This window comes from Salmo trutta, chromosome 27 (assembly GCF_901001165.1).
Source record: "Salmo trutta chromosome 27, fSalTru1.1, whole genome shotgun sequence".
Taxonomy (NCBI): domain Eukaryota; kingdom Metazoa; phylum Chordata; class Actinopteri; order Salmoniformes; family Salmonidae; genus Salmo; species Salmo trutta.
Genome location: NC_042983.1, coordinates 16,524,130 through 16,540,073, shown reverse-complemented (window position 1 = coordinate 16,540,073; position 15,944 = coordinate 16,524,130). Strand labels below are relative to the sequence as shown.

General features: G+C 41.1%; 1 protein-coding gene across 4 annotated transcripts in view; it reads right to left on the bottom strand.

Moving 5' to 3' along the window:
• Positions 1–15,944, bottom strand: part of LOC115164445 (AP-1 complex subunit beta-1) — a 53,722-nt gene that overhangs the window by 15,769 nt on the left and 22,009 nt on the right. For all 4 annotated transcript variants that reach the window (XM_029716923.1, XM_029716921.1, XM_029716922.1 and 1 more), the window contains one exon: positions 15,801–15,930. In XM_029716923.1, the coding sequence (XP_029572783.1) occupies positions 15,801–15,930 (130 nt within the window). The remainder of the gene's footprint in view (positions 1–15,800; positions 15,931–15,944) is intronic.

Here is a 15,944-nt window from a genome sequence, read left to right as displayed (position 1 = left end):
CTTGTCGGAAAATGTTATAGTTAGGGATGGAAATTTCGGGATTTTTGGTGGCCTTCCTAAGCCAGGATTCAGACACGGCTAGGACATCCGGGTTGGCGGAGTGTGCTAAAGCAGTGAATAAAACAAGCTTAGGGAGGAGGCTTCTAATGTTATTAACATGCATGAAACCAAGGCTTTTACGGTTACAGAAGTCAACAAATGAGAGCGCCTGGGGAATGGGAGTGATGCTGGGGGCTGCAGGGCCTGGATTAACCTCTACATCACCAGAGGAGGAGTAGGATAAGGGTATGGCTAAAGGCTATAAGAACTGGTCTAGTGCGTTCGGAACAGAGAGTAAAAGGAGCAGATTTCTGGGCGCGGAAGAATAGATTCAAGGCATAATGTACAGACAAGGGTATGGTAGGATGCGAGTACAGTGGAGGTAAACCTAGGCATTGAGTGACGATGAGAGAGGTTGTGTCTCTAGAGGCACCATTTAAGCCAGGTGAGGTCACCGCATGTGTGGGGGGTGGAACAAAAGGGCTAGCTAAGGCATATTGAGCAGGGCTGGTGGTTCTACAGTAAAATAAGACGATAATCACTAACCAAAACAGCAATAGACAAGGCATATTGACATTAGGGAGAGGCATGTGTAGCCGAGTGATCATAGGGTCCAGTGAGTAGCTAGGCGAGCTGGAGACATGGCGATTCAGAGAGCTAGCAGGCCGGGGCTAGCAGGCTAGCAAATGGGCCTCAGGGAGACGTCGCGACGGAAGAGCCTGTTGAAACCCCCTCGGACGGTTACATCGGCAGACCAGTCATGATGGATCGGGGGGGCTCCGTGTCGGCAGTAAAGGGTCCAGGCCAATTGGCAAAAGAGGTATTGAAGCCCAGGAATTGTTCGATGGAACTCTTCGTCTAGCTGGGAGATGGGCCTAGCTCGAGGCTAGCTCCAGGCTAACTGGAGACGTTAGCCAGGAGTAGCCACTCGGATAGCAGCTAGCTAGCTGCGATGATCCTGTGTAAAGGTTCAGAGCTTGCAGTAGGAATCCAGAGATGTGGTAGAGAAAAAGCAGTCAGCTATGCTCTGGGTTGATATCGCGCTGTGCAGACTGGCAGGAATTGACCGGGCTGAGGCTGGCTGATGTCCGAGTTAACGGTGATGACCGCTTACAGTGGCTAACTGACTACTAGCTTGTTAGCTGGCTAGCTTCTGATGGGGGTTCCGTTACTGTTGTTTGTTATTTGAGCAATAACAATAAAGCAATAAAGTTTACTTAAAACCAAATACTTTTACTCAAGTAGTATTTTGCTGGGTGACTCACTTTTACTAGAGTAATTTTCTTTGAACGCATCTTTACTTTTACTCAAGTATGAAAATTGGGTACTTTTTCCACCACTGACTCCTCCTCCTGTAGGAATACAGCTGGCTGGGAGGAGGAGTGCTGGGGTCAGGGGAAACAGAACAGAGCTGTGGCGTAGACTAGAGCAGCACAGTGTGAGGTGACCGCTAATAACCATCCCCACCTCTCATCTCTCCTGGAACCCCTTATTTTCTCTTACCAGCTGCACAATGTTCCATCCCCCCAAGTCATCAGAGGGCTGCTCTGATCTAGAGGCCCTGTCTCTCTCAGTTCTGTTTCTCAACTAATAACTAAAGTTCCAGAGGCTCTGTCATGTCATATTTCATCCTGTTTCTATAGCTCAGGAATTTAAATAATAACCTGGCAGTACTTGAACATGATTTGAGGTGAAGCCAAGACATGGCTAAGACAATGAGGCTGAACAAATTCAACTGGGGGCTGTGTTTTATAATTAACAAAGCATATGTAAAGGCCAAAGCTGCCATCCCATGTGGCAACAATTATGTCAACCTGACAGTTAAAACAAGCGTGTGTCTGCAGTAGGGTTGAATATTTTCCCTGTATTTTACATATGTTCCATCCCGAGAATAAAATCACCTTTCTCCTGGGTAAACAGGTATTTCCCACCAAAACTGGAAGTGTCATTCTAAAGCATATAAATGTCTGGATTTGATTACAGCTTCGATCAGCATGAAAATTCAAGTCTGATGAGACATACATTAAAAGACATTTTATAAGCCCAAGCCCAAAAAAGCCCAAATGATTGTGCCGTTATCCAATACGTAGCCTACCACACAGCCTACGCAGGACAGAAAAACATAAAAGCCCATAGATGTAGCCGCTCGCTCTTGGATAAATAAGTTAAACAAGTTCCAGTAGGCTAATCTTTGACTGTGGACTGCATTACTGTACTGTATGATATGGACTGGAATTACGCACCTCGTTCAAATCATGAAGCTGGGGGAGAACATGTGATGCTGGTGCAGGACATGCGGCCTACAAAGTTACAATTATAGGCTAGTGAATGTGATTTTAAATGTGCCATTTTTAGCATTCGTAGGCTGACGCATATATAGGCCTACCTTTCATAAATATTTCCTCTACTGTTGTGCGACGTGCGTATTATAGCCTACCTCCTCTTTCTCTCTGTTGCTTCCTTCATCTCTTTCAACAATTAAATGTATATAAGTTCCATTGTCCTTATAGTCATCATTGTAATGACATGCTTGAATAATATAGTAGAATAAGATGCAGCGGGGCATCACTTCTCTTCATGAACATTGAATGGTTATATGGGTCTGAATTAGGGCTGACCCCATTTAGTCGACTGGTTGATAGGCTGTTGGTCGACAGATTTCAGTCGAGCAGTAGCAAAAATGTTTTCAATAAAGGTGTAGAAGAAACCTGTATGATTCGCGCCTGTCTGAGTGGACTGATCCACTGTGGAGGTGGAGGAGATGGCACAGTCCATCAGACTGACAATTGCTACTAAAATGGTATATGGTTATATTATGTAAGAACAATGGTGCAACACAAATAAAAATCCCACACACACAGACACAATACATTTATTAAACATAAGAGTGTGAGTTGTCACAACCCAGCCGTGGGAAGTGACAAAGAATAATAATTAATAATGTTGCTCTTTATTTAGCCATCTTACATATAAAATCGTATTTGTTCATCAGAAATTGTGAATAACTCACCACAGGTTAATGAGAAGGGTGTGCTTGAAAGGATGCACATACGCCGCAATGTTGGGTTGTATTGGAGAGAGTCTCAGTCTTAAATAATTTTCCACACACAGAAAATACATAAATTCAACAGTGCACTGATGTTCCTCTATTTAGTTTTCATGCCATCGAGGGCTGAGAATCCACTCTCACATAGGTACGTGGTTGCAAAGGTCATCAGTGTCTTAACAGCGCAATTTGCCAAGGGAAGAAACTGAGCGCAGCCCTATCCAGAAATTTGGCAGTGGCTTCTGATTCAATTTTATTTTCCCAGAACCGCTTGTTGCAATTTCAATGAGGCTCTCTTGTTCAGATATTGGTAAGAGGACTGGAGGCAGGGCATGAAAGGGATAACAAATCCAGTTTGTGTCGTCCGTTTCCGGTAAGTACCTGTGTACCCAGCTACTTCAGGTGCTTTGCTATATCACATTTGACATTGTCCGTAAGCTTGAGTTCATTTGCACACACAAAATCATACAACGATGGAAAGACATGTGTTGTCCTTGTTAGTGCAGACAGAAAAGAGCTCCAACTTCTTAATCATAGCCTCAATTTTGTCCTGCACATTGAATATAGTTGCGGAGAGTTCCTGTAATCCTAGATTCAGATCATTCAGGAGAAAAAAAACATCACCCAGATAGGCCAGCCGTGTGAGAAATTCGTCAGACCGCTTGCATGATGACAAGTGAAAATTATGGTCAGTAAAGAAAACTAAGCTCGTCTCACAATTTTAAAGAAACGTGTCAATACTTCGCCCCTTGATAACCAGCGCACATCTGTATGTTGTAAAAGCGTTACATGGCGCCGCCCATATCATTGCATAGTGCAGAAAATACACGAGAGTTCAGGGGCCTTGCTTTAAAGTTAACCATTTTCACTGTAGTGTCCAAAACGTCTTTCAAGCTGACAGGCATTCCCTTGGCAACAAGAGCCTCTCGGTGGATGCTGCAGCGTACCCAAGTGGCGTCAGAAGCAACTGCTTGCACTACGTCTCCCGGTCATGGCTTTTGCGCCATCAGTACAGATACCAACACATCTTGACCACCAAAGTCCATTTGATGTCACAAAGCTGTCCAGTACCTAAAAAATATCCTCTCCTGTTGTCCTGGTTTCCAGTGGTTTGCAGAAGAGGTCTTCCTTAATTGATCCACCATAAACGTAACGGACATATACCAGGAGCTGTGCCAGACCCGTCACGTCTGTTGACTCATCCAGCAGTAATTGTTTCAAAACATCAACTGCCATGTCACTGATGCGTCGTGAAATAGTGTTGTTTGATGGAGGTATTGCCTGTATAGTTTTTTGGGGCCTTTTCCCCCAGCATTGACCCACAGCAGCAGGAATAATTGTGTCCTCCACAATAGTATGGGGCTTGCCTGTTCTTAGCCACTCGGTAGCTCACCATATAAGACGCTTCCAGCCCCTTATTAATGGTATCTGTTGCTTTTATACATGTCTTACTACTCAAAAGTCACCTATATTCTCGCTCAAAAAACTCCTGTGGCTTATTTTTAAAATTGTCATGTTGCGTTTCTAAATGTCTGCACTAGACTGATGGTTTCTCGCGAGAGAGTAACGGTTAATGTGATTGGATGTTAATTATTGGACTAGGCTACCTGTATTTGACATTGTTTTATTTCACTGAACACTAGCTGGTTTAATTGTATTTTGGACAGTGAAACGAGGCTACTCAGGCGAGACAAAAAAAAAAAACTCAACCAAATGTACAGTTGAAGTCGGAAGTTGACATACACTTAGGTTGGAGTCATTAAAACCCGTTTTTCAACCACTCCACAAATTTCTTGTTAACAAACAATAGTTTTGGCAAGTCGGTTAAGACATCTACTTTGTGCATGACAAGTAATTTTTCCAACAATTGTTTACAGACAGATTATTTCACTTATAATTCACTGTATCACAATTCCAGTGGGTCAGAAGTTTACATACACTAAGTTGACTGTGCCTTTAAACAGCTTGGAAAATTCCAGAAAACAATGTCATGGCTTTAGAAGCTTCTGATGGGCTAATTGACATAATTTGAGTCAATTGGAGGTGTACCTGTGGATGTATTTTAAGGCCTACCTTCAAACTCAGTGCCTCTTTGCTTGACATCATGGGAAAAGCAAAAGAAATCAGCCAAGTCCTCAGAATTTTTTTTGGACCTCAACAAGTCTGGTTCATCCTTGGGAGCAATTTCCAAACGTCTGAAGGTACCACGTTCATCTGTACATACAATAGTACGCAGGTATAAACACCATGGGACCACGCAGTTGTCATATCGCTCAGGAAGAAGACGCGTTCTGTCTCATAGAGATGAACGTACTGTGGTGCGAAAAGTGCAAATCAATCCCAGAACAGCAGCAAAGGACCTTGTGAAGATGCTGGAGGAAACTGGTACAAAAGTATCTATATCCACAGTAAAATGAGTCCTATCAACATAACCTGAAAGGCCGCTCAGCAAGGAAGAAGCCACTTCTCCAAAACCGCCATAAAAAAGCCAGACTACGGTTTGCAACTGCACATGGGGACAAAGAACGTACTTTTTGGAGAAATGTCCTCTGGTCTGATGAAACAAAAAAATAACTAACTGTTTGGCCATAATGACCATTGTTATGTTTGGAGGAAAAAGGGGGAAGCTTGCAAGCCGAAGAACACCATCCCAACTGTGAAGCACGGGGGTGGTAGCATCATGCTGTGGGGGGTGCTTTGCTACAGGAGGAACTGGTGCACTTCACAAAATAGATAGCATCATGAGGGAGGAAAATTATGTGGATATATTGAAGCAACATCTAAAGACATCAGTCAGGAAGTTAAAGCTTGGTCACAAATGGGTCTTCCAAATGGACAATGACCCCAAGCATACTTCCAAAGTTGTGGTAAAACGGCTTAAGGACAACAAAGTCATGGTATTGGAGTGGCCATCACAAACCCTGACCTCAATCCCCAAAAAATTGTGGGCAGAACTGAAAAAGCATGTGCGAGCAAGGAGGCCAACAAACCTGACTCAGTTACACCAGCTCTGTCAGGAGGAATGGGCCAAAATCCACCCAATTTATTGCGTGAAGCTTGTGGAAGGCTACCTGAAACGTTTGATCCAAGTTAAATAATTTAAAGGCAATGCTACCAAATGCTAGTTTAGTGTATGTAAACTTATGACCCATTGGGAATGTGATGAAAGAAATAAAAGCTACTACTATTCTGACATTTCACATTCTTAAAATAAAGTGGTGATCCTAACTGACCTAAGATAGGGAATTTTTACTAGGATTAAATGTCAGAAATTGTGAAAAACTGAGTTGAAATGTATTTGGATAAGGTGTATGTAAACTTCCAACTTCAACTGTTTAGCCCCGTTGGAAAATATAAATGTACTGTTTGAAAATTAGAAGAGAAAATAAAGTAATTACTATTTTTTTTAAATGCAAATTACATTTTTAATTGGTGTACCCCCAACGGCATTGTCCTAGACCATGTTGCTATGTGCATAATTGCAAAGTTAACCAGCATATAGGTGTTAAGAACAATGCGGCGGAGACAGTGGCGGAGTTAGGAGACAAGAAAACAGCTCTTGCCTTAATTGTCTAAGAAAAGTGAGGAGAGCGGAAACCCCAACATAAAATGTCTATAACCAACAGCCTAACTGTTAAATGTGCCTTTAGAAATCACAATATCTACAGAAATAAGACAGATCTTGCTTCTGTTGCCTGTTTGAATGTTTGTTTAATAGCCTACTGATTCTGTGAGCACGAAGCCTCAGGCAACCACATGTCAAATAAACAAAAATGTTTCTTTTTAAATCTTTGCTATGCTGTAATAAAGGCTTTACACTTTATTTTCATTACACCTCTGGTATTATTTATAATTTAGTGTTGTTTACACTGTTCCAAATTGTCTTTTTTTTCATTTATTATAATCATCCTACTTTTTCCTTGATCATCTTATTGTTATTATGACCATCATTATAATACACTGAACAAAAATATAAACTCAACATGTAAAGTGCTGTTCCCATGTTTAATGAGCTGAAAAAAAGATCCCAGAAAAAAGGTACCATACGCACAAAAATATTATCGCTCTCAAATTGAGCACAAATTAGTTTACATCCATGTTAGTGAGCATTTTATCCTTTGTCAAGATAATTCATCCACCTGACGTGTGTGGCATATCAAGAAGCATGATCATTACACAGGTTCAGCTTGTGCTGGGGAAAATAAAAAGGCCACTAAAACGTGCAGTTGTCACAAATGTCTCAAGTTGAGGGAGCGTGCAATTGGCATGCGGACTGCAGGAATGTTCACCAGTGCTGTTGCCAGATAGAGAAATTAATATTAAAGTACCATAAGCCACCTCCAACGTCCTTTTAGAGAATTTGGTAGTACATACAACCGGCCTCACAACCTAAGACCACATTTAACCACACCAGCCCAGGACCTCCACATCCAGCTTCTTCACCTGTGGAATAATCTGAGACCAGCCACCCGGACAGTTGATGAAACTGAGGAGTATTTTGGTCTGTAATAAAGCCCTTTTGTGAGGAAAAACTCATTCTGATTGGCTGGGCCTGGCTCACCAGTGGGTCAGCCAGTATACCAAATGGGTGCCCTTCCAGGCCCACCCATGGCTGTACCCCTGCCCAGTCATATGAAATCCATAGATTAGGATCTAATGAATTTGTTTCAATTGACTGATTTACTTACATGAACTGTAACTCAACAAAACCTTTGAAATTGTTGCATTTATATTTTTGTTCAGTATAATAAGTAACGTCATTATCATTCGTAGGCATAGTATAGCAGCCTTGTATAACCACCATCGAGCTGTAGGTCTAAGAGATCATTCTGTTTAGTCTTAATACCGTAATTTACTTAGGTCTATATTTCAATAGTTATATAGGCTACTGTATCAATCATTTATTTGTTAATGTCATCACACAGCATAGGAGTCATTAATGATTTGAAATGCAATCAAGCATTTTAGTTTTAAAAAATGTAATAAAGCAACCACTGCATAATTAGCGAAAACAATAAATAGGCCTATATAAACAGTTCCCTTTCTGAAATTGCAATCACAAATGAAGGCGACTGGTTTTTAGTCTTTGCTGTAATAAAGGCTTTAGGAAAAAAACCATTTCAACAGACTCTGGTACGCTTATAATTGTTGTTTACATTGTTCCAAATGGTCAGAAAACCAGAAGTTTAGGGTCACTTAGAAATGTCCTTGTTTTTGAAAGAAAAGCAAATTTTTCATCCATTAAAATAACATCAAATTGATCAGAAATACAGCGTAGACATTGTTAATGTTGTAAATTACTATTGTAGCTGGAAACGGCTGAATTTGTATGGAATATCTACATAGGCCCATTATCAGCACCGATCCCTCCTGTTTTCCAATGGCACGTTGTGTTAGCTAATTCAAGTTTATCATTTTAAAAGGCTAATTGATCATTAGAAAACCCTTTTGCAATTATGTTAGCACAGCTGAAAACTGTTGTTCTGATTAAAGAAGCAATAAAACTGGCCTTCTTTAGACTAGTTGAGTATCTGGAGTATCAGCATTTGTGGGTTCGATTACAGGCTCAAAATGGCCAGAAACAAAGCACTTTCTTCTGAAACCCATCAGTCTATTCTTGTTCTGAGAAATTAAGGCTATTCCATGTGAGAAATTGGCTAGAAACTGAAGATCTCGTACAACACTGTGTCCTACTCCCTTCATAGAACAGTGCAAACTGGCTCTGACCAGAATAGAAAGAGTGGGATGCCCAGGTGCACAACTGAGCAAGAGGACAAGTACATTAGTGTCTAGTTTGAGAAACAGACGCCTCGCAAGTCCTCAACTGGCAGGTTCATTAAATAGTACCCGCAAAACACCAGTCTCAATGTCAACAGTGAAGAGGCGACTCCAGGATGCAGGCCTTCTAGGCAGAGTTGCAAAGAAAAAGCCATTTCATTAGTAGAGTGTTGACGTTGAGACTGGTGTTTTGCGGGTACTATTTAATGAAGATGGCAGTTGAGGACTTGTGAGGTGTCCTTCTCTTTCCCTCGGAGGACCTGAGCCCTAGGACCATGCCTCAGGATTACCTGGCCTGATGACTCCTTGCTGTCCCCAGTCCACCTGGTCGTGCTGCTGCTCCAGTTTCAACTGTTCTGCCTGCAGCTATGGAACACTGACCTGTTCACCGGACGTGCTACCTTGTACTCCTGAGGTGCTGACCTGTTGCACCCTCTACAACCACTGATTATTATTATTAGACCCTGCTGGTCATCTATGAACATTTGAACATCTTGGCCATGTGCTGTTATAATCTCCACCCGGCACAGCCAGAAGAGGACTGGCCACCTCTCAGAACCTGGTTCCTCTCTAGGTTCCTGCCTTTCTAAGGAGTTTTTCCTAGCCACCGTGCTTCTACATCGGCATTGCTTGCTGTTTGTGGATTTAGGCTGGGTTTCTATATAGCACTTTGTGACATCGGCTGATGTAAATGGCTTTATAAATACAGTTGATTGATATTTCAGACTGGCCAATGAAAATAAAAAATTAAGCAGGGCAAAAGAACAGACACTGGACAGAAGATCGGAAAAATGTGTTATGGACAGACAAATCTAAGTTTGAGGTGTTTGGATCACAAACAACATTCGTGAGACGCAGAAAAAAATGAAGATGCTGGAGGAGTGCTTGATGCCATCTGTCAAGCATGGTGGAGGCAATGTGATGGTCTAGGGGTGCTTTGGTGGTGGTAAAGTGGGAGATTTGTACAGGGTAAAAGGGATCTTGAAGGAGGAAGGCTATCACTCCATTTTGCAACGCCATACCCTGTGGACGGCGCTTAATTGGAGCCAATTTCCTCCTACAACAGGACAATGACCCAAAGCACAGCTCCAAACTATGCAATAACTATTTAGGGAAGAAGCAGTCAACTGGTATTCTGTCTATAATGGAGTGGCCAGCACAGTCAAAATCTCTTCGGACTACCTCAACAAATTGACAACTAGAATGCCAAAGGTCAGCAAGGCTGTAATTGCTGCAAATGGAGGATTCTTTGACAAAAGCAAAAGTTTGAAGTCTACAATTATTATTTAAATTTAAAAAATATATATCTTTATTTATAACCTTGTCAACATCTTGACTATATTTCCTATTCATTTGGCATCTCATTTCATGTATGTTTTCATGGAAAACAAGGACATTTCTAAGTTGCCCCAAACTTTTGAACGGTAGTGTATATTGTAACGTAACAGCACCTGTTTGGCACACATATGCACGTAGCGCTCGCTCCTTACATTCTTTTTCTTGATCTCCAGTATTTTCCACTAGTCAAATTTATTCCACACATCCAACTTCCCCTTTACCTCCTGAGGAACCAGTAAACATTCCCCTGTTTCGAGTTTGTCACATCCTCTGCATACATTTTGCTGTCACGTGTTCAGAGTTTGTTATAACCTATTTAATAGATGCAATTATGATATGCTACAGGTCAGGCCCTATTGGTCACATGCATGCGATGCATATGTGTCACGTAAAAACAGTAAGGGTTGAGGTAATTCCTAAACAAATGAGGGATTTCAGTAACATTACTTTTCAGTCAGAAATGGCTGTAATTATGTTGCAGCTTCAGAAACACAGACAGGATAATACTGGCTGTTAGAACTGTTAAGGCTCCATGGATTGATGAGGAATTGAAAAACTGTATGGTTGATAGAGATGAGGCAAAAGGAGTGGCTAATAAGTCTGGCTGCACATCTGACTGGCTTACTTACTGCAAATTGAGAAATTATGTGACTAAACTCTACAAAAAGAAGAATAAACTTTATTATGAAGCCAAGATCAATGATATAAAGAATGATGGAAGAAAAAATACTTTGGAGCACTTTAAATGAAATTATGGGCAGAAAGACAAATTGAACTCCATCTTCCATCGAATCAGATGGCTTATTCATCACAAAACCATTTGATGTTGCAAATTATTTTAATGGCTGCCAATTAAATAAAGTGGACAAACTCAGGCAGGATATGCCAACAATGAACAGTGAGCAATTGTATTCATGCATAAAAATACAAATAATGAAAGAAAAGCATTGCAAGTTTGAATTTTGTAAAGTCAGTGTAGGAGAGATGGAAAATTATTGTTATCGATCAATAACGACAAACCTCCTGGCATTGATAACTTAGATGGAAAGCTACTGACGATGGTAGCTGACTAACAATATGACGGATAGGAGTGGCTATAATCTGAGCATAGAGGAAAGTCTTTGTCCTCAGGCCTGGAGGGAAGTCAAAGTAATTCCGCCACCCAAAAGTGGTAAAGCAGCATTTTCTGGTTCTAACAGCAGACCTATAAGCTTGCTGCCAGTTCTTAGCAAACTGTTGGAAAAAAATGTGTTTCACCAAATAGCATTGTATTTCCCTGTCAACAAATTACAAATTAACAACAGACTTTCAGCATGCTTATAGAGAAGGGCTCTCAACATGTACTGCACTGACACAAATGACTGATGATGCCTTTGATATTATTGACCATAACCTGTTGTTGAAAAAAAACGTATGTGCTATGGCTTTTCAACCTCTGCCATAATGTGGATTCAGAGCCATCTATCTAATAGAACCCAAAGGGTTTTCTTTAATGGAATCTTCTCTAATGTCAAACACGTAAAGTGTGGTGTACCGCAGGGTAGCTCTCTAGGCCCTCTACTCTTTTCTATTTTTACCAATAACCTGCCACTGGCATTAAACAAAGCATGTGTGTCCATGTATGCTGATGATTCAAACATATACGCATCAGCAACCACAGCTAATGAAGTCACTGAAACCCTTAAAGAGCTGCAGTCTGTTTTGGAATGGGTGGCCAGTAATAAACTGATCCTGAACATCTCTAAAACTAACAGCATTGTATTTGGTACAAATCATTCCTTAAGTGCTAGACCTCAGCTAAATCTTGTAATGAATGGTGTGGCTGTAGAGGAGACTAAATTACTTGGCATTACCTTAGATTGTAAACTGTCATGGTCAAAACATATAGATTCAATGGTTGTAAAGATGGGGAGAGGTCTAGCCGTAATTAAGAGTTGCTCTGCTTTTTTGACACCACACTCCAAAAAGCAAGTTCTACAGGCTCTAGTTTGGTCCAATCTTGATTATCGTCCAGCCGTAGGGCTGGGCGATATGACGATATATATATCGTGTGACGATAGACGTTTTTCTATCGTTTCATATTACGTTCTATCGTTTATTTCGTTGTGTCGCAAATCACACTCGTTACAGCAATATTTTTTGTCAATTGGACGACGCTTTGCGTTCTTCCACACGGCTGCAACACAAACAAATATGGAGGAGAGTGAACGTGACACAGAGCACGGAGACATGGAGGTCGTACCTAAGAGAGAGGGGCTACTTCGGTCGCATGGACGTGGTTTGGGTATGAAAAGTCGGACACGGACCAGAAAACCGTCCTCTGCAAAATATGCCACAGGCCGGTCCCGACAACAGGCTCAAACACCACTAACCTCTTTTACCACCTACGCAAGAATCATGTGAAACAGTACGGAGAGAGACTACGGATGAGACCCCAAAAAGCACAGTCTAGTGCTCAAAACAAACCCTGACTCAGACGTTGCAAGAGGCTTTTGCCCGCGGCACACCATATGGCAAAGAATCACGAAGATGGAAGGAGATAACAGCTGCCGTTACAACTTATATCTGCAAAGACATGGCCCCAATTTACACAGTCGAGAAACAGGGGTTTCGTGAGTTGGTGCCCACACTCGACCCAAGGTACCAAATGCAAACTGAAATGTGACACGTATTAATGCCAAAATAACATGCAAAACAGGCAAGCCCCCAAAAATATATTTTAGGCCTATATTTATTTTGTTTGCAACTATAGTTGAAGTGTTTTCTATTTACGTTTTTAGAGATATTAATATGTTGTTACGTACTTAATTGAACATTTTCACAAAGGTTCTAAATAAAAGGAGAAATAATCAAATATGAGGAAGTACCTTTTATTTGTTGAGTAGAATTCAAAATGTAATAAGAAATAGGCCTTTTCATGGTCATTTTATATAAACTATTTATTCATTGAATTTACAGAAAATGTGCTATATCGTGATGTATTGTTATCAGCATATGAGATTTTGACTTTTGCAACAGCTAATGGGGATCCTAATAAAATACCAAAAAAAAATCACAGTGTTGATGTTCTGTGGTGGTCGCTGCAGTAGGGAGGAGAGACAACGTGTGCTAGTCACACAGTTGTTAGCTGGTTTTTTTAACACAGCAAGTCTGAGCCAGGACAAGCACAATCAAATCAATTGTGGCTGGACTCCCTCTAGTCATTTGTGCGTCTTAATTATTTCAACAAACAGTTCACTTAAAGCATCAGACAAGCTCAGTGCATATAGTTGATTTGATTAAAACACATAGGATGTGTCTATATGGAAAAATACATGTTTAAAAACGTCGACCAATCGAAAGAACAGATGACTCTTGGTCGACCAAGATTTTGTTTTGTTGGGGACAGCTCTATTCTGAGTAAATAACTGCCATTGCGTGTTCTCTTTAAAGTTCTAATGGCTGCTGTATTTAACATTCAGCAAACAAGAGCTTGAATTTCTCTTCGAACAGTCTATTAGTATAAGAAATGCTAAAAGAAAAAATATCCAGCAAGCTATTCTAGTCTAGCTTTTCCTGGGACTCTAAGAGCTAAGTAGCATTTTTTTAAGTAGACACGGCAACGGAGCGGAGGTGCGTATTGTGCAAGAGACAGAGGCTATCATTTAGAAGCTTATGCATAATCCATCATTCATTAGCTAAATATAAGGCTAATACTGCATTGAATGTATTACCTGAAAGAGGTAGGCTAGGACAACTATATCTATATATATATATATATATCTATCTATCTATCTATATACACACACACACACACACACACACACACACACACACACACACACACACACACACAGTACAAAACATTAGTAACACCTTCCTAATATTAAGTTGTACCCCCTTTTTCCCTCAGAACAGCCTCAATTCATCAGGGCATGGCTTCTACAAGTGTTCCACAGGGATGATGGCCCATGTTGACTCCAATGCTTCCCACAGTTATGTCAAGTTGGCTGGATGCCCTTTGGGTGGTAGACCATTCTTGATACACAAGGGTAACTGTTGAGTGTGGAAAAACCCAGCAGCGTTGCAGTTCTTTACACACTCACACTGGTTCATCTGGCACCTACTGCCATACCCCGTTCAAAGGCACTTAAATATTTTGTCTTGCCCATTCACCCTCTGAATGGCACACATACACAACCCATGTCTCAAGGCTTAAAAATCCTTCTTTAACCCATCTACACTGATTTGAAGTGGATTTAACAAGTGACATCAATAAGAGATCATAGCTTTCATCTGGATTCACCTGGTCAGTCTATTCGGACGGGATAGGTTTTACTGGGGGAGCTCAGGTAATGTAATTATGTGCACGAGCACAAATCACCACATCCATAATTTTAGTCCCGTCCGAATCTGCCATGTAAGTCATTTTTACTTGGCAGGAAGGTTATTATCCCATCCTTAACAACCTACAGTTTTTCGGGCAAACTCTCACGTCCTCTGATAACACTTATCCCGTGCGAATCTTCATCCCTGTATATTGAAGGATATTACTGAGTTTAAACAGGTGCTGCACCCAGTTTGGGTAAGAACATGGGAACAAATTAATGCCTAAAACAAAAGTGCTATGCATGTAGTCTACAAATGGATCGGTTTTGTCACATATCAACTTTTCAAGTGCTTATTCCTCTTTCACCAAATATGTCAGTTAATTCAATTTGTGCATAGGTTACAGTTCATGGTTGTTATTGATATGTCTTACCATTTTGACTTTCTTCGAACTTAAGGCCAATATTTGGCCATCCCTAGACATTTAAAACATCTTCCCAACTAGAAAAGCCGCCCGGCTTCCGTCATAATTATCCATTTTGAATGAGGAAAACAATTATTACGGGGCAGTTGGGTAAAGCTAATCCCATCCGAATCGTCCACCGGAAAAACAGACATGCTGGGGTAGTAATTACGTCACCTACATTCTACAGTAATACTAGTCCCGTGTGAATAGGTCTTTGGTCATGGAAAGAGCAGGATGTTTTGTACACTCAGTGCATCTCAATCTTGACCAGGATTAGGCCGATCTATTTTGGATGCAATTGGAATGGAATTGATGGAGAGAGAGAGAGACTGCGGAAACGATATTTGAGTGACAGGCTGTTTTAAAACTCTACAATGAAAGAATAAGGTGAAAGCCAGATGGCGAAGCGTAAATTAGACATGCATTGTCATTATATTACTGTAGCCGCAGCAAATGTAGTCTTTCCTTTCACAAGACAAAAAGTTACCATGATGAGATGATAAACACATTGTGAACTACACTCCGTAGTGAAAAGCAGTGTCCCCACCATGAGCGTCGATGTTTGGTCATGCAGATAGCAGAGAGTAGGCCGTTGAGAAGCCAGATTTAGACATCACATATAATTTAACAGTGCCATTTCACGTCATGCTGTTCAAATAAATTATTTATTATAAATATACCAGTTTCTTGCAGTTATTTATCCTGGGAAAAGGGAGTGGGTTTGGGCTGGATATCTCGATAACCCGGTTCCCACTATTCAACCCTAGTCTGAAGCAGCCTAGTCTCCTGAAACATCCTGTACAACTAATGTTGTGGGAAAGTTACCTGCAGGTTGTTGAGAGGGTCCATCTTCATGACTGGCCCAACAGTGCTGAGGGGGAGGCTGACTTCAATGGTCTGGTTTGGGCCGAGAGGGGTGAGGACCTGGAGTGGGCCGGCAGGGGCCAGTCCAAAACTAGAGAGAGAAGA